At 59.4% G+C, this 18520-nt stretch overlaps 1 protein-coding gene across 2 annotated transcripts; it reads right to left on the minus strand.

Annotated features, from left to right (window-relative positions):
* Positions 1-1186: 1186 nt before the first annotated feature.
* Positions 1187-12880, minus strand: CDK18 (cyclin dependent kinase 18). Of its 2 annotated transcripts, XM_077772017.1 has the most exons (16): positions 12825-12880; positions 8900-9049; positions 8602-8741; positions 7883-8008; positions 7034-7090; positions 6226-6340; positions 5943-6037; positions 5671-5733; positions 4862-4985; positions 4641-4761; positions 3784-3881; positions 3450-3555; positions 3220-3262; positions 2418-2508; positions 2023-2100; positions 1187-1288 (listed from the first exon to the last, which is right to left on the minus strand). In XM_077772017.1, exons 2-16 carry the CDS (start codon positions 9021-9023, stop codon positions 1254-1256), a joined length of 1416 nt encoding a protein of 471 aa, XP_077628143.1. In that variant the 5' UTR covers positions 9024-9049; positions 12825-12880; the 3' UTR covers positions 1187-1253. The 2 variants fall into 2 exon arrangements, with proteins under 2 accessions (XP_077628143.1, XP_077628144.1); XM_077772018.1 differs by lacking the exon at positions 5671-5733.
* Positions 12881-18520: the final 5640 nt, after the last annotated feature.

Genomic DNA, 18520 nt, shown 5'->3' on the forward strand with positions numbered 1-18520 from the left:
CGAGCTGGGCAGGGGGCTCGTGTAGAAAGGCCGGGCCTGGCCTCTTGGCCTTGCCATTCAAGATTCGGCCAAGCGTCGAGGTGACCTTGGGGATACAGCAGGCGTGCTCCGAAGGGGTGGTGAGCGGTGCCTGCTTTGGGGCTACGGCCCCCCCTCATACTCCCAGCCCCCTAGGGCAGGGCTCTCAGGATCAGAGCCTGTGCATCCTATCCCACCTTCCTCCACCTCAGACCTACCCTTGGCGGGAGGGGGGGTGGGCAGGACTGGGTGGAGCATGGACAGGGCCACGGGGGTGGGAAGGAGGGAACGGGAGGCGAGGAGGGGAGGTTGTGCTAGCCCCAAGGAGCCGAGGCCCGCCTGGCACCAGTGTCAGGGTGACCCTGCATATCTTCGTGTGGCCCCCAGGACCCTGGCCCAGGGCCAGCTTATCAGCGCCGGGGCACAATGAGCAGGAATCGCTCTCGGGGAAAGGGAGGACAGGCAGGAGCTTGGGTCAGAGTTCCAAGGGCAGTGAGTGCTCTACCACCTGCTGATTTAAGGCAATCCCTTCAGACTAGGAAGAGGGGTGGGAGCCAGCTGAGGTGACAGAGCGCAGCTGGTGGTACCAGGCCACCTCTGGACTCAGTTGGGGACCCGGCAGCATATGGGGCCTCTGACAAGGAGAGGGGATTGGAACTCGGTGAGGGCGTGCAGAAAAGGGCTGGGCTACTATTCTCTCTTATGGCCCAGGGACACCCTCCCTTCACGTGGGGGGAGGGGCTTTGGCACACACACTGGCACCCAGCACTGCAGGGTCCTAGACAAGGTGCCATGTCGATTCCTGCTCTCCGAGAGTAAGAAGGTGAGTGACGTGTGCGTGGGGAGGCACGGGGGCGCCCGGGTCCCGGGCACAGTGCTCAGCCTGGCACCTGGATTCTCCTGTCCGTGTGGGTCCCACGCCGGTGCCTGAGCACTCTGGGGTGAGAAAGGGTCTGAGGTCCCTCCCCGCCCCCTCATCTCCTCCTGGGAAAGCAGCTCCGGCCCGGCTCCAGGGCCGGTGACAGAGGGCTTGGTGTGCAGGTGAAGGCTACAGGGGAGGCATGTGGGAAGCAAGAAGAGGAAACAGCCGTGGCCAGCAGGGCTGCCAAGAGGTGTTCTGGGCCAGCCATTAGCCTTGCTCCTCAGTCCTGCTGGGGCCACACAGGCCCCGTCCTGCTCGTGGTTGTGCTCACTGTGACCTCTCGTCTCTCCGGGCAGCAGCAGGTGGATACGGCTCAGAAGATGCTCTGTCGTCGGTTCTTCCCTCGTCCTGGACAACAGAGGGGAGGGGTGGGGCTGCAGAGGGGAGGCTGGGCAGAAGGGTGCCCGAGGTCAGGAGGGACGGCTGTCCTCCGGTGCTGTTCTGACAGCCAGCAGAAGTATGCTCTCAGAAGCCAATTGGTCCTGGGTTCAAATCCCATCTCTGTTACTTACTAGCTTCATGCAATTGTGACTCAACCTCCACTATGCTTCAGATTCATTGATTATGTGATGAGGAACATTAATAGTACCTATTTCAGGGTACCTGGCTGGCTCAGTTGGGAGAGCCTGCTATGCTTAAACTGGGGGTCGTGAGTTTGAGCCCCATGCTGAATATATATATATATACACATGCAAAAGCACCAGCTTCAAGGGGTGTTTTAGGATTAAACAGAATAATGCACCTGTCAACCATCGGCTGCTCTAGAGACAAGGTATGGAGGTGAGAGCAGTCAGAGTGTGAATGTACCAGAGAGAGCACGCACCTTCATCGGGGCTTTGTCAGATGCAGTGTGGGGTCTGGGGTGGGAGCTGACAAAGCACACACTGGAGGAGGAAGCCTGGGCAGGAGATACGGAAACCAGCCCCTTCCCCGCTCCCCACGGGCTCCTGCAGAGGCCAAGCTGATTCCCCCACCGCAGGGACTGGATGAGCCGCTCAGCCCCACCTCTGTTCTTCCAGAGGGAGGAGCACCTGCATGGTCTACATGTACGCCGACAAGGGGAGCGGTGGGGGAGCCCCTACCTGGCTGCTGAAAGGCCAGGCCCCGGTAGCCCGGGTCCTTCTGGAGCTGGATCTCCTTCAGGGAGAAGATGGAGGCAGCTACAGTGAGGGAGGGGAAAGGCAGGGAGAGAGCTGGGTGCGGGTGCCCTGATCCCAGAGCCCGTGGCCCCCCACACCTCCTGGCTGGGGACCCCCTTCATTCAGGACTGGGCCTTTGAGGCAGTGTCTTAGATCCCACGGGTTTGTCCCTTAGTTCCAGACGAGAACCCAAGGAGGGGAAGCCCTGGGCCCGAGGCAGCCCAGCTAGACGGGGACCTGTGGCCTCTTTGCTCCAGTTCTTCCACCCGCACCCACTGCCTCTTCTTTGGTTCTGGGGCGACCCTGGTCCCCTCCCCCAACCTCCCCCAGGCACTCACTATCTTCGAGCTGGTGCACACGCTCCCCCAGAGACCGGAAGTAGGGGTGGCTCAGGGCAGCCTCTGCTGACATGCGGCTCTTGGATTCATACTGAAAGGCAGAGCATAGGCTGCTGGGCCCTGGCTGGGGACTCCGGGCACCTCTCTGGGCAGCGCAGCTCCCACACTAAGTTAGACGGCCAAGAGGCGCGGGGCTGGAGTCTCACCCAGGAGCCCCCGGGGTCAGCCACCAGCCTCCACCTCCAAGCCAGTCCTCGGTCTCGGCTCCTAGGGTCTCCAACCACCAAGAGAAAACCAGAAAACGGGTCTTCCAGAGAATGACCTCCTCTCGGGATAGAAACACAGGTGCTAAACAACCACGACCCCAACATCAATAACAGTGATACTAACATGTAACACCACCCACCACCCTTCACTGTGTACTTACCTCAAGACAGGCCCCACACTGTGTTCCATAATCTCAGTTTATCCTCATGACTATCTTATAAAATAGGCATTATCAATTCCTCTTTGCAGTTGAGGAAAGGGAAGCCCAGAAAAGTTCTAGAGCTTGCCCAAGGCTATACGGCTAGTAATTGGGTCTGAACCCACTTATATGAGGTTTGAGTTCAAAGCACGCCCACTCCCAAGCCTGTGTGGAGACAGGGGCTCTTCTTGGGCTTGAAGGTGGGGCGACAGGGTGGAAGATGGGGTAGACGGCTGAGCTGTGAGGACAGAGCTCTGGCGGAGGGCCAAGGTGGGGCGTGGGGGCTTTGGGGCTATTTGACGGCCTGGGCCTGGGACCAGCCGGGTGCACACTCACCAGGAGGAGGCCGGTCAGGAGGTGGATGCCTTCAGTGTCCAACCTGCAAGAGAAAGGAGGGGCCACAGGCCTGGCCTGGGTGGTGGTGGTGGTGGTGGTGGTGGTGTGTGTGTGTGTGCGTGTGCGTGCGTGCGTGTGTGCGTGTGTGCACGCGCGTGCATGTGCAGCCACCTCCAGAAAGGCCAGCCAGGACCACAATCAGGACAGGAGGTGTCGGGAGGCAAGGCTACCTGGGAGCGTGGCTGATGAGCGGCTGGGGGAGGTACCGCGGGAAGTTGTAGGCTCTGAACTCCGACAGGGCCAGCACGCCAGGCCACGTCTCTTCCGTAGGGGTCCCTGGGGAGACGAGAGGGGGTGGGAAGGACACAGTGAGGGGCCAGGGCCAAGGGCAACTTGGACAGGAGCAAGGAAAGAGGTGGGGGCAGAGAATGGCGGAGGCCACAGGGGTCTCCGCTCCGTTGAGAGGGAGTGGGAGCCCCTCTTCCCAGTCCCTTTAGGCGCCTGGGCTGGAAAGACTTCTGACGCCCCCTGGTGGCGAGAGGGAGGGAGCGGCCGGAGACTGACCGAGGAGTCGGAAGATGAGGTGCAGTTCCTCCTTGACCGTGGAGCCGGGGAAGAGGGGCCTCCCCGTGGCCATCTCGTAGTGGATGCAGCCCACGCCCCTGCGGGGAGCAACCGGCAGGGGCGACGTCAGGCTGGGCCTCCTCGCACCCGCCCTTCCTAGGGCTGCTCCACCAGGGCACCAAGGATGCCCTTCCTGCCACCGTGGCTCAAGTGGTCATGGCTCTGGGGTGGGTGGCCCGGGGCACGGGAGGCTGGCACAGCCCAACCCGCCACCGTGGCCTCTCTCTGGGGCTTCTCTCGGCTCCCCCCTCACTCTGTTGAGTTTGTGTCTGCACCCATGTGGCACCCTTAAGCAGTGCTGTCTCCAGCTCTGTCCACGTGTGCCCCTGCTGCAAGAGGTTAAGTCCATACCTCCACTCTCCTGGGGCCTCCCTGCACAGAGCACAGTGGCCATCCATTGGAAAGCTGTGTTTTAGCTTTAAAATTAGGCTGAGTTTTCATTCAATGCCAAATCATATGCATGTTGATTTTAACACAAAAATAATATATACCCTTTCCAAAATGTTCAGTAGAACCAATGCTTAGGGAAGAGTTTCCTTTGGAAGCCCTCCTGTACCCTCTGGCCTAGGGGGTCTCTGGGCGCATGTTTCAGAAGCATAGCCCTGGAGGGTCTGCTTAGAGCCAGGGGAACCTCCATGTAGCCCAGAGTTAATTTTTCATCTCCAGTTACTTCAGCAGGATGTCACATGGCTTCTAGTCAAAGGTTCAGCAATTCTTTGCAGAGGGACTTGAGGCCACAAAAGGGAGCGTGGAGGTGTGCCAGCCCCCCTCACCTTGGCCCCACGAAGCTCACTCACCACATGTCGATGGGGGTGGAGTACTCTGTGGACCCCAACAGCACATCAGGGGGCCGGTACCACAGGGTCACCACCTCATTGGAGTAGGTCTTTGTGGGCACTGACTTGGCCCGGGCCAGTCCTGGGGACAGACACGTTACTGAACGTCCGTCCCCCACAGCGCCCACGTCCCCAGACCACCGTGCCGGCAGCCCCCTCGCCCTGGAGGTCGCGGCCCTCACCAAAGTCAGCCAGCTTCAGCTCGCCCCGCTCACTGATGAGCAGGTTCTGCGGTTTCAGGTCCCGGTGCAGGATCTTGCGGCGGTGACAGTAGGCAAGGCCCCGGAGCAGCTGGAACATGAAAATCTGCCAGAGGAGGAAGGGAAGAGAAAGGTGAGCAACAGGAGGGGAGAGCATATCCCCCTGGGGAGACCCTGTGTCTCCGCCCCACAGCTCGCATGGGGACGGGGCAGGGACAGAGGGGCCGTGAGGTGTGAGGGGTCTGGAGAGCTAGCTCGTGCTCCCCATCCTGGGCTCCATCTATCCCGGGGAGTCCCAGCCACAGAGGAGTGCACGAGGTATGCAGAAGAGGCAGCAGGGTGCTGGAGGCCAGAAAATTCTCTGGCCTGGGAGCTGGGGGAGTGGGGAGCAGAGTGCCATAAAGGGCCAGGAAGGGCCTGGGTAGGGAGGTCTGCACTTGATTCGTTAACAATGACCAGAAGAGGTCACTCATTGCTTCTCACTTCTCCAGAAGCCTCCCTTCATCCATACACCCATTTGACAGATGGGAAAACTGGTGCTCAGAGCAGGAGAGGGGATCTTATACCAACAGCTAGATGGTGGTGAAGGGTGTGTGTCTGCATTGGTGGGGTAGACTAGGGTGCTTACCCCGAACAGCAGTGACCTTGCACACCCTCATACATATGAAGGTCTGAGCAACCTCAGCAGCTGGGCCCCTCTTGCTGAGAGTGGGTTCCCATGCCAGGCTCGAAAACGGGTGGGTGCCAAGATGGGGTGCCAGAGGGTAGGCGGCCCTCCGTGAGGCCCTCACCTTGACGTTATGCATGCTCATGAGGTTTCCACAGTGGTCCAGATACTGCTTCAGGTCACTGTCCTGGAACACGGAGCTTGACTCAGCCCCGACTCGTCCTGACCCCTGGCCGGAAGCCCCTCCCTGGGCACGGCCCAAGGTCTGAGCTGCCCTTAAGCCCCGTTGGCCCACTCCTGCATGGGGGCGTCTGAGAACCTGGTTCTAGAACAACACTTGGGCTGCCCCCACCCCCACCACAGAGAGGAGAAGCTGCTAGCCCCAGCCCCGCTCACCAGGTACTCGAACACCAGGGTGAGAGACCGCTCCGTGTGGACGAGGTCATGCAGGGTCACAATATTGGCGTGTTTGAGGTTCTTCAAAAGAGACACTGTGGGGGATGACAGGCCCGCCTGGGTCCCTGGGACCCCACACCCCCCTCGTACCCTCTCTTCCCGGGATCGGCCCCGGGAGCCCCCGCTCCAGCAATGACCCTGTGTCCCCAGGCTTCCACTGGGGCTCAGGTCGCCACCCTCCTCGCAGGAGCCCCCAGGGGAGCAGGGCCCTAGGACGTCGTACCCTCTCGGATGGCCGTGCAAGGTGCGCCCTCCTCATGCTCCAGCCGGATCTCCTTCAGGGCCACGAGGTTCTCTGTCAGCTTGCTGCGCCCCTTGAAGACGGTGGCATAGGTACCCTGGGGACGAGAACCCCAGCCGCAGCAGCAGCCACACTCAGGGCCCGCGCGCCTCCACCTGGGCTGTGCCCTTCGCCCTTCTTCTCCTCTCACGGATATCCCGTGTTTCCTCCGAGGCCCCCCTCTCTGTGACCATCCCCCCCACCCCTCCCTGTTCAGGATGGACTGTCCTTCCCCGAGGCCCCCACAGGCTGGGTGCCGTTCTGTTGCGACCCCGGTTTTGTTCTTCCTTATGCTGACGTTTACACCTCCTCTCTGGGGTCCTGGAGGCGGGGGGCTGTGTCTGTAAACCTCCGCCCGCCCCAAGGCTCTGACGCCGAGCACGGCCCAGCAGTGACACAAAGCGCTAACAGCACCCAGGGCTTACCGTGTGCGGGCACTAAGTGTGTACACGAGCTTATTGTAATAACCTATTCCAGCCTCACAACCCTAGGGGGCAGAGCAGTTACATCTCCATTTCCAGAGGAAGAAACCAAGGCAGAGAGAGGTCATATAACTCGCAAGGCCACAGGGCTAGTGAATGGTAGAGCAGGGATTTGAATCCCGAGAAATACTCATAGGGGAAAAAAAATAAAAGAGGGGACTATGCCCAGAGCCCATGGGCCCCTCCATCCTTACGCCCTCCTCCAGGACCTGGGCCCCTCAACACCTGCAGAAGGCTGGGCCAGATGGGATGGCGGCGTNGCCTCTTACCTCTCCCAGTTTGTCCAGTTTCACGTATGTTTCCAGTTTCCCGAAGCCGATGTCCGACTGAGAGGGAGAGACACAGGGTCCTGTGAGCTTGAAGACCCCAGGAGCCCCACATACATGACACCCCCCAGCCAGCCTCCAGGAGGGAAGGGAATGAGACCCCCATCAGTGAGAGGGAACGACAGAGGCTAGCAGGGATGACAGCAGCCACAGATCCCGCCTCTTGGCCTCTCCCCTCTATGCCCGTGATAAAGGAAGGAGCCCTCAGGAGTGAGAGTTTCCTCCTCCCTGGCAGTGAAGGCTGTGGAGCCAGGGCTGGGGCATGTGGGGCCGCACACCTTCTCACGTGTCTGTCCGCCCTGCTCAATCACCAGCTCGATGACCCCTGGGCAGAATCCAGTTCAGAACCCGCCTCCCCAGCAGCCTCTCTCATCAGCCCACCTTTTCTAGCTTGGGGGACAGATTCCTGGACCCCACCACCCAGAGTCTGATTCTGTGGGTGTCGGGAGCAGGGACCAGAGTCCGTGTGTTTTGCAAGATGCTCCCAAGGAAATCTGATAAGCGGCCATGCTTGGAGAGCAGGTGCCAGCTGCTCTGTGGCTCTCACCCCAGTGGAGATCCTGGGGCCCAGAGGGGGCTTGGGGCTCAGCGCCAGCCCTGGTGGGGCTCCTCTAGGCAACGGAAGTTGACCAAGGAGTACAAGGTTTGTGAGTCTCCTGAGGCCAGCAGGTGGCGCCAGAGGCCCACAGACGACTGCTGACCTCAGCTGCCACCCAAAAAACTAGGACTGATGTATCCAAGTTGGGGAGAAGGTGGTCCACCCTGGTGACCTCGGACCCTTTTAGGACTCACCAGGGATGCTCGGCGGGACATGCGGCTGAGCGGTTTGGGCAGGTCTGGACTCTCCAGCTGTAGCTTCTGCAGGAGTTCCTGGGGTAGACGAATGTCCATGGGCAGAGAGAGCCTCTTACTGATGTCCTACAATGGCCGGGAGGAGACAGGGACACTAGCATTTGCTCCACGTTGCCTTGTGCTGTGGGACCTTTCCCCCAGGGCCTGGCTTTACCCGGACGGCAAGCCCAGCAGGGCCAAACCACGGGCTGTGACCCCAGCCTCAGAGCTGCTTCAAAGATGTGCTCCGAGACATATGCGAACACACAGGGGCTGCTGTGTGACCTTAGGAGGTCCCTTCCCCTCTCTGGGCTGTAGTATAACCATCTATAGAATGAGATGCCTACAGACGCTGTGATTCTGTAAGCCTGTTTTTCATTTACTTGGGCGCATGCATATGGGTCACAAGAACAACAGTCAAATTGTCTAGCCCTTGCTATGCACCAGCACTGTTCTGTGCACTTGGTATATATTAACTTGCTTAATCTCCACGATGACCATTTTAACACAAGGAGACTGGTATGCAGTGCTTGAGAAACCTGCTCAAGGTCACAGAGCTGAATAGGGGCAGTGCTGGGATTTGAACCCCTGAAGTCTGGCTCCCAGGCAAGCACCCTCGTTGGGCATACATTGTGGACGCATCCTGTCACCAGTACAGGGCAGAGCCCTGGGCCCCTCACCTCCATGGAGAAGCGGCGCTGCGTCTGCCGCCGGTACTGCATGCCGGGGGATGACTGCGCAGGGTATTCCCCGCTGTCTGTCGGAGAGAAGGTGCTGGACTCCGGCTGGGGGTCTCTGCCAAGAGGACTGAGCTGCAGGTCTGAGAGGGAAAGGCATCAGCTGCCCACCCTGCCCTTCTGCCCCTGAGGGAGGGGAGGGGTGGGGAGGGGAGTCTGCTGCCCCACCTCTGTCCTTCCCCAGCAGTGAGGGTATGGTCAGGACGGGCCAGTGGGGGCTGCGGGGGGGCAGNCCTCTCACCTTCATTGTGCCGGTTGTGGAGCTGGTTGAACTGCTCTGTGAACTCCGTCAAGGACTCCTCGATGGTCTCTGTGCGGGGCACGGATAGGGAGAGACGGCGCTTAAAGTTCTTCATCTTGTTCATGGTCGGCAGGGACCAGGCAGCGGGGCCTAAGACAGCAGAGAGGAGAAGAGCAGGTGAAACAAGGCATCGGGGCTGTGCTGACACCGGATGCGAATTCTGGGTCTAGGTCTCCATCTGCCCTTCGAGCCCGGGGGCCCTGCATCCGGAAGCTGGGGTTGCATCTTCCTAACCAAAGTCCGAGCCCCCAGCAGGGAGAAGCTAGCCTCTCCTTCCCTGTGAATCTCGCCCCCCAGGACTCCCTGCTCCTGGGGAGACAGTCACACTACGAACCAAGCAGTGTAGCAAAGTACCGCTCCTAATAGCCGCGTGACAGGCCAGCAGGACCCTGGGGCCTCACCAGGGCCAGACGGCGGGTCTGGCCGGAGAACCCTTTTAGCTGCTGGAGGTCTAGAGGGTTCCCGAAAGAGGCCCGGAGTGGCAGCAAGGAGACCAGAACTGGGTGATGCTCAGGCCAAACAGCTCTTTACCAACTTGCGTGTGAGCCCGAGTGTGCCAACAGCCAGAGAGCAGAAGCTGAACATCAGCTCGGCCTACGGCCTTGTGACAGAATCTGGCCCAAACTCCCATTTCATCCTGCTGCTGACACCTGGAGGTCCCTCTCTGGCTTGTCCTAGGTCCCTGGGAGACAGGAAAGGGGAAGGAAGGGACAAGGGAGGGGCACACGCTGGCCCAGCCCCATCTCTCCAGCTGAAATGTGGGAGGTCAGGAGCAGCTGAAGGTCTCAGGGGAAACACAGAAGTCTGCCGACAAAGAGGGCCTTGGGGACAGGAGGCTGAGCCCCTCCCTCGCCAGAGCCCTGAGTGCGGGAGGGTGTCCCCTGCAGAGAACACAGTGGGGAGAAGGGTGGGCTGCTCTGCTCACCCTGAAAGCCCCTCTCTCACCCAGAAAGGGTTCCCTCCCTGTGCCTCCCCAGCCCTCCTGCTCTCTGAGGGAGGGGACATCTCTGGCCACCCAGCAAGACTGCTTCTTCCTACAGATACTCCCTTCTCTGTCCTGCCCCGAAAACCGGAGTGGAGCTGTCCCACCTCGGTTCCCCAAACTGTCCCCTCCCCGCTCTCCTTCATGATTTCACAAGATCTCAGTGTGGCTGCCCTCGCGCTGCTCTGCCCACACCTCCCTCAGCTGCTGTGCAGTCGGGACCGAGGGGGCTCAGAAGGGCCCCACTGACGCCTCCCAAGAGGGCATCCAGGGCCAGTCCTGTGATGGGAGGGGGACACTCTGCTCCCTCTCCCAGCTTTTACCCACGCACCAAACACAGCCCATCCCCAGGGGATGCTCTCAGTCCCATCACCAGCCAGTACCCCGTTGCCAAGGCAACCATACCCCTCCGGAATCCTCCAGGTTTAAGGGATTATGGGTCAGTAATATGCTTGCTTTGCTTAATGATCATCCTCTGTCCTCAGCCAGCCTGGAAAGGGTCCCTTCCCCGGGCCCACAGGCTCCTGGCTGCCCCCAAATGCACCCGAGTGGTGGCCCTGCATTGAGCCTGGACCCCGAGACTAGGGCTGGCCAGGCCCTGTCTCCTCAGGCTGCCAGGCCTCAGAGTAGAGGGCTCAGGGCCACGCTGCCCGTGAGCCCATCTCTGTCAGTGGCCCTGGACGCTTGCTTAATTCAGCTCAACAAGTGAGGACTGAGTACCAAGTACCTACTGTGTCCAGGCATGGCACTAGGCACTGGGGTCACAATGGCCAATGAAGTGTGGTCTCTGTTCTTAAGGAACTCAGGGGCTGGTGAGACCTTTGATGAGAAAGTATCAGAAGCTCCTCTCCCATCTTTCTTGGCAAAGCCCAGCAGCCTTGGACCTTCCTGGTTCTCCATCCCTGAGCTCATTCCTGCCGCCAACCTCAGCCGCTCCTCCATGGCTCTTTGCATCTCGGGCCTGCCTGCTGCTTCTTTTTAAATTTTTTTAAAATGTTTATTTATATATAATTTTGAGACACAGAGAGTACGAGCAGGAGAGGGGCAGAGAGAGAGGGAGACACAGAATCTGAAACAGGCTCCAGGCTCTGAGCTGTCAGCACAGAGCCCTATGTGGGGCTCAAACCCACGTACCGTGAGATCATGACCTGAGCCAAAGTTGCATGCTTAACCAACGGAGCCACCCAGGCACCCCCAGCCTGCCTTCTGTAGGACTCACAGACAGGAAGCTCCCAGAGGGAGCCACCCCGCCTTACACTGCAGTGTGCAGCCAGCTGAGGGGGGGGGGATCCCATGATGGAAGTTCCGTGATGGCGGCGGCATGTGGGTTCCAGGGACAAGAAAGCCTAGGCTTCCTACCTGTTGCCTCATGTTTCCCAGCAGGACAGGAGGGCAGAGATGTCCCCACCGTACAGGTCAACTGTTTACAAAGTGGGCTGAACCTCAGCAGCACCAGGGAGTATTTAAAAAAATTCAGATTCCTGGGTCTCGCTCTCAGAGTCTGGAACTGAGGATGGGGACTAAGAAAATGATTTTTTTTTAAAAGCATCCCCATTGACCTGGACATGGAGCCACGGTGAAAAGCATCCGATGTCCAGGTGAGGGATGGTAATGCACCCCAGTTTCCAGACTGTCCTTCTGTGCAGAGATGGGGAACCCTCAGAGCTGGGAGGGTGCGGGAAGGCAGAAGGAAGGCATACAGAGTAGAGCAGCAGGCCCCCTCCTCCCCCCACCAACCTCCACCCCACAGAAGGGAGGGGGATGTCTGCCCTGCAGACTCATGCCCCGGGCTTGGTCATCGTTATCCTAGGGCTGGAAGGGGGCAGTCACTTGGCCCCTTGAGATGTGAGCTCTGCCAAGAGGGACTAGTCACGCCCCCTTCTAAAAACAAGGCTCCCCCATAAAGCCGTCCTGCAGTCCGGGATTTATGGGATGGTATGCTGGGTTTGTTCAGGAATCCACCAGTAGCCGCCATAAGTCTTATGCCCTTGCGCTTGTCTGGGGGGGAGGGGGGCTCATTAAAAGCCTTTGGGGAGGGAGGCCCCCAATTTCTGCAAGAATCGCACCTGCTCCTGCCCTCCCCTCAGTTCAGTCAGGAGCCGGAAGCCGCCGGCTTGGGTCTAGGCTGGGGTGGAGGGTGGGGTGGGAGCCAGAAGGAGGGTGAAGGGGAGGACAGCTTCTCAAGCAGGAATGCAGGGCCACGCGATGCAGAGGGACGGGGACCCGCTGGTCCCCACCCACTCACAACCCAGAGGAAGTGGCTGTCACCGTAGCAGGAAGGCTGGAGGGCAGATGTGAGGATGGACTTTCTGACGGTGACAGTGGAGCAGGCGTCAGGGGTGGTGGCCGCAGCAGAGAGTGGACGTCTCTCTCTGCTGGGGACAATCGGGGCATTGAACCCGGCGGGGTCTTGGGTGCGACAGGGCAGACGGAGGGGTGAATGGTTTGTTGTTCCTCAGCTCAAGACATAAGATGCCTCTGTCGCTTTTCCCTTGAGAGAATCAGCTCTTCAGACTTGGGGGTCAAGGGGGAAGGGAGACAGGAAAAAGGCTTGTCACCTTGGTGCCGTCTGCCCCTCACCCCCATCTGGGGACAGAAGGGCTCAGTGTGACCCAGTCTGCGGCCGGCCCAAGGCCGGGCACAGTGTGGCCTTTGTCCCTGGGCCAGGGAGCCATCTGGGGCTGCCTTCGTGCAACTGGTGCCAGGGGAGGAGGGGGATGGGCATCAGGGCTGCTGGCCTGGCTGGGCTGTGGGGGGGGGGGACACATGGAAGCAGAAGGGCCCCCCTCAAGAACCATAAAGGTAGACTCTTCACTAGCAGACCCCCAACTAGGCTTTCCCTCCTGCACCCCCCGCCAGGGAAGCCACAAGTTCTCAGCCTACCTGCTGTCACTTCCTCCTGGAACACAGCGGCCGGCCCAGTACTTCCTGCTGGGGCACAGGAGGAATGAGGAGCCAGGCGGGAGGAAACCGACACTTGCCCAGAGGCCACCATGCCCCCAGGGAGAAAGGGCCGAACTTCTGGAATGCCAGCAGAGGCACTTACAGACCTACCGCACCCCCTTGCTGGCCCGTGGAGGGACGACACTGAGGCTCCACGATGAGAACTGACTTGCTCAGAATCACGCGGCAACTGCCTGGTCATTGCCAAGTGCACCAATTCTGCAACCACATGGCTCCTTGCTTCTAAGGGGAGCTCTCCCCACCCTGCCCCTCCCTACGGCCTAGGCTGTGAGTGCTGTTTCCCGTTCCGGGTCTCCCCAACCCCCACCCCGAATTAAAAACCAAATTCAAGTTTTGGTGTCACATTAGCAGGGGTGGATGGTGGCAAATTACATTCTATCATCTCTCTTAGCTTTGGTTCTGCTTCTTCATTTGACAATTATCTACTGAACAGCTATTGCATGCCAGGCACTGGTATAGACCCTCAGAATCCATTTATGAAAGAAACAGACATAATTCCTGCCCTCGTGGTACTTATATTTTAATGGTGGGAAGCAGCAGACAAGAAAATAAATACATAAAATGCACAGGATGTTATATAGTGATGAGTGCAATGAAAGAAAATGAAGTAGCAAAGAAGGATAAGGTGTGGGGGGGTGGGTGTTGCAATCTTACACAGGGGGGCCAGGAAGGTCTCCATGGGAAAGGGACATCTTAGAGGAAGAATTCCAAGAAGGTGTAGCAAGGGAGTTGGTCATGCGGAACCTGAGGGAAGCAGATCAGTGCAGGGACAGGAGGTGCAAAGGTCCTGAGGCAGAAGTGCTTGGTAGGCTCTAGGAACAGCAGTGTGGCCGCAGAGGGGGCCATAGAAGAACACGGAGCAGATGGCGTTGGCCCCCACAGGGAACAGGAGGGTTTCAGCAGATGAATGATATGATCCCACTTAGATGTTAACAGGCTACTCTGGCTGCTGTGTTGAGAACAGACTGTATGGACAAGGAAGGAAGCAGAGAGCCTACTTCCTAGGAGGCTACTGTAGAGATCCAGGCAGACGGTGGTGGCCGAGACCAGTGTGGGAGCAGTGGAAGTGGCTGGCTTCTGGGTATATTTTGCAGGTGGAACCAAAGGGATTTACAGATGGATTCGTACAGGGAGTGACGGAAAGGAGTCCCGCGTGACCCTGAAGGGCTGTGGCCGGAGCACGTGGAAGGAGGGGGTGGCCATCGGAGGAGGGGAAACAGGCTGGGGTGGAGGTGCGGGAGGGAAGCCCCAGAGCCGGGCGTGGGGCACGTGTGCACGTCCAGCGGGCATCTGTGTGCAGGCGCAGAGATTGCGACACAATGCGGCACCAGCCCGGGGACGACACCAGGAGAGGCCGGCGCTTCTCAAGGCTTCTCTCAAGCTCTGCCAGGATGCAGAGGTGCCGGAAGAGAGGCCTCAGATAAAGCTCATCAGACACGTCCCTCGGACACCTCTTTCCCGCCTGGGCAGGCAGGGTCCCCCCCACTCAGACAGACACAAGTCTCCAGGGCCACGCAGGGCAGAGGAACCCCATCCGCGGAGGGGAGAAAGCTCCCCACAGCAGGCCAGGCTCATTGTCCGAGTTGTGCAGACACAGCCTGCTGCCATCCCCCCACCCCCACCCCGACCCAGGATGGCCTCTGCCAGGTCCTCGACCTACCCCCTGCCAGGCTTTCACTGGGACAAGGAGGTTCGAAGAGCAACTAGGGAAGCCGGGGAGCAACCTCCACCCCCCGGAAGCGAGACTGATGTGGCAGGCGGGGGTCAGCTTCAGCCCTAACCTCCAGGGAGTCTGGCTTGGAGCCTCCTCTGGGCAACCTTCTGGGGGAAGCCCTTTGCCTTCTGAACAAAGCCCCAGTCCACGGCCTGCACCCAAGGTCCTGCAATCTGGCCCCTTGGCTCCCTGGCTTTGCTCTTTCCGCTGCCCACAGCCCCAGCTCGGCCCCAGCACCCGTATCCCCTGTGCGCAGTTCAGGCCCGGGGGCTTCCCTGAGTCCCCAGGGCCACTGGGCAGGCCTCTGATGGACACGGTCCGAGAAAGCGCATAATCTCACAGGGCCACGGTGAGGACTTTTCAAGTGCCTCTCCCACAGGGGAGCTCTGCTCTCTCTGCCTGGTGCCGGTGACATACAGCAGACGGGCACGTGGTGAGCACCCAGTGGATTCCAGGAACAAGTCAGATGCTCCTCCAAGTCCCTCTTATGGTTTCGTCCCGTTTTCTCTTCTTTTTTAGATCTCTGTCCTCGTGGTCCCAGGAGGCAGAGCTCGAAGGAGGGAACTCACAACCGCCTGCTTTCTGGAGCCCAGAGAGTCTGAGCCTCAGTCTCAAAGACTGACCGCTGGCCGGGATCCTCAGGACACCCTCTGCTGCTCACTCCCTGCCCCCAACGCGGTCACTCTGCCACTTTGGGCGGGTTTCAAAAGAACAAGAGGCCACGGCTGACCAAGTTCACAGACGTCATGAGCCGGGGCTTCAGAGACACGCCCCCCTCCCAGGGAGCAGTGTGCCTCAGGGAGCCCTGCTGATAGCCATCTCTTCCTTCATCCTCCAGCTGCCCCTGCCCTGCACAGCATGGGGCTTCGGTTCCTTCAGCTTGTGACAGGCCTCAGGGACCGCCAGTCGCCACAGCAGAAGCCCCGGAGCCCCCATCACTGACCTCACCCCTGCCCCCAGCTCCAGCCTGTATGGGAGGCTGGGCGGCCAGCACAGAGGATAGGAGGTAGGCGTGCAGCCCCCCTGCTAAGGAACAGATGCTTCCCACAGCCTCTGGAATGCAGGAAGCAGGCAGGAGGGCCTTCCCGGAGCAAGCAGGGGTGACCTGCAAGGAGCACGGTCAGGAGGTGAAGTGGCTGGGGCTCAGGGCAGCCTCTCCCCTCTGGACAGATGCACCATTTACCCCTGCAGGGTCCCCCGCCTGATGGAAGTGTCCTCTAATGAGGGCCACATGCTGTCCAGGCCTGCTCGCCAAAATTCTCTGCCGTTCAGAGCATGGAAGAAACCCCAGCTCTCTCACTTACCAGCACGGTGACCTGGGAAGCCCCCGACCCCTCTGACCCCACGCTTCGGTTTCCTTGTCTGCTAAATGGACAGAATACCTACTCCCTGATCCAATTGCCAAGAAGCTGCCAGACTTAACCTTCTTGGCTGCTTTCCGACAATGTCACTCACCTATTTAAAATCCTTCAACATAACACTGCCCTCAGACAAAAGTCCAAACTCCAGGGCCCAGACGACTAGGCCTCTTGTGTTTTGAGCTGTCTCCTTCTGGAGTCTCGGCTCTCACCCCTCCCTGCAGGGTCCCGTGTTATGGAGTGTACTTAGCATTCCCAGAGTAAAGCCACACTCGTGCCCTGCAGCTTTGCACAGGCCGTTCCTTTGGCCTGGGATGTCCTTCCTCATTGTCCCCTTGGTAAGGCGGCTTCTAAACTCAACCCAAGTGTTGCTTCCCCTGGAAAGGCACGCGGGACCACACCTCCTTCCTTTAGGTAAAAATGGGATGCTCTCTCCTGTCGCTCCCAGTCCAGCCTGTGAACATTTGTCCCTAGACTGTGATGTCCTTCAGGACAGCAGCAGGGTCTCTGTGAGCTGTCTGCCCAACACCTGACACGGGGTAAGGAGCCGACGAGGTGCTGTCAGTGTTCGTGCAGTGAATGAGACGATCATCGGCCACTGCACCCCAATGACTTATTTCAACCTTTTCTCTCTGCAGACGTAATAGGGACAAGGCGCACTGTCACCCTTCCCCATAGTCCCCTTGAGCCTCCAGGACGCTCTGTCCGTCCGCGGCATATGTGACTCTCTTCCTACTTCCAGCCCAGCCAAGGCCCCATTCTAAGCGGTCAGGCCTGCTCCACTCTGAGCAGGTAGGGGCTCGAGCACAACAGGGGAGGGCCTGGCCCTGCCCTCCTTCCGGCCATGCCAGAGCAAGCCCCCGGCCCGAGTGCCCGGGGCATCGTCTCTCCTTGGTTCTCCCGACTCTCAGTGGGAACCAGAACATGGGCAGGACCGGTGGGCCAGGGACCAGGGCAAGCCGGGAAGTGCTCACAGCTTCAAGGCTTGCCAGGGCGCAAACTCTTCCAGGAGGCCCTCTGTGATGGACGGCCCTCCCTTCTCCTACCCGAGAGCCCGCGGGCCCCAGCTTGGTTCCCTGTACTGCACCTGCTCACTTGCCTGCTTCCCCAGTTTGCCCGCAAGCTTGTTAAGGGCAAGGACTGGGTTAGACTCATCCTTACACCCCCCCAGGGCCTGGCACTGAGCGAGCCTTCGAACGATCAACGAGAATCTGGAAGCGGTGAGTTCTGAGTTCTAGGGGCTGTTTGGAGATGAGAGCGCAGCCAGGAGCCTGTCCGCTACTCAATGGACTCAACCTCCCTTCCCCAGTCCCCTGACGGCAGTGGTGCGGGCCAGGGGGCCCCTGAGGCACCGGGGAAGCTGCCTGCCCCGCCGCAACCCCCTCGGTGAGGTCTGCGCAGGTCTCCACTTCTGCGGATGACCCACCGCGACAGATGGACTGGGGGAGGGGAAAGTCCTAATGCAGGGTTCCGACCAAACACCATCGATTGGGGCCCACAGGGTTGTGGGGAGGGGGTGGTGACAGCCCTGGGGCCCTCCTCATGGGTTCCCATCCCTCCAGAGCAGACTCCCAGCACCTCACAGGGCAGGTGCACTATGCAGGGATCAGACCTTGGCCTTGACCCCTCCTGACCCACTGACTGCCCATTTCTAGCCCCTCTGTGTGAGCCCCACATCAGCACTGCTGATACTCTCTGTTGCTCTCTTTGGCTTCCAAACGTTCAAGGAATGGGGGCTCAAATATCATCTTCTCTATTTTATTTTTGATCACTTTTGAGACCCAGCTACGTCTAGTCTGCAATCTTTAGGGAGGCTCTGAATTTGCAAGTGACACGACCAGAGAAGGCGCCGGAGAAGGCGCCCTCCGGCCAGTTCTCTTCCCGCCAGAACCTCCCAGACCAGAGGCTGCAGTGAGGGGCAGTGCAGGTAAGCCCTGTCCCCACCCTGTCCTGCTTCCAGAACGGCTCCATCCCCCCTCCCAGGGGAGAAGACCCCTTCCGACTCCTTTCAGTAGGCTCCAGGCTCCGTTCAAGGCCCTTGAGGAAGGTCCCTCAGTCACCTAGCCCAGCGTTTTCACTTCTGTGTTGCTGTGTTTGTTTTGTTTTTTAGATTTTGAGTAATCTCTACACTCAACATGGGGCTCGAACACACAACCCGAGATCAAGACTTGCATGCTCCACCGACTGAGTCAGCCAGGCGGCCCCAGCCTAGTGTCTTCAAAATCCCAAGGTCTAGAACCTTTCCTTAGGTCTTCCTTCAGTCCCAAAGGAAACAGCTCACCCCTGTCTGCTCTGCATTTGCCTAAGTGCAGAGGCTGGTGCCCACCAGCTTGCACACAGTAAAAAGGAGGAGAAATAAGGCCTATCAAGTTCACCCACCCTGTCCCTCGTCCATGTGAGAAGCCTGGCCTTCATGGTGGTCTGTCACGGGATCTTTGTCAACATCAAGTGCCGGCATCCCTGGGGACCTCTCAGTCTCAGGAGCAGGGAGGGCAGTGGGGAGCCTTTCTCAGCGTTTCTAGACTCTATTCCTTTTTCTACTC

Source organism: Crocuta crocuta, unplaced genomic scaffold (assembly GCF_008692635.1).
Source record: "Crocuta crocuta isolate KB4526 unplaced genomic scaffold, BGI_CrCroc_1.0 scaffold318, whole genome shotgun sequence".
In the NCBI taxonomy this organism is placed as follows: Eukaryota; Metazoa; Chordata; class Mammalia; order Carnivora; family Hyaenidae; genus Crocuta; species Crocuta crocuta.

Coding starts and splice junctions, on each gene's coding strand:
- CDK18 (XM_077772017.1), bottom strand. CDS start 9,023: ATGAACAAGATGAAGAACTTTAAGCGCCGTCTCTCCCTATCCGTGCCC. Junction 8,009..8,601: donor AGCGCCGCTTCTCCATGGAG/GTGAGGGGCCCA, acceptor CGGCCATTGTAG/GACATCAGTAAGAGGCTCTC. Junction 3,263..3,449: donor CTCATCAGCCACGCTCCCAG/GTAGCCTTGCCT, acceptor TTTCTCTTGCAG/GTTGGACACTGAAGGCATCC.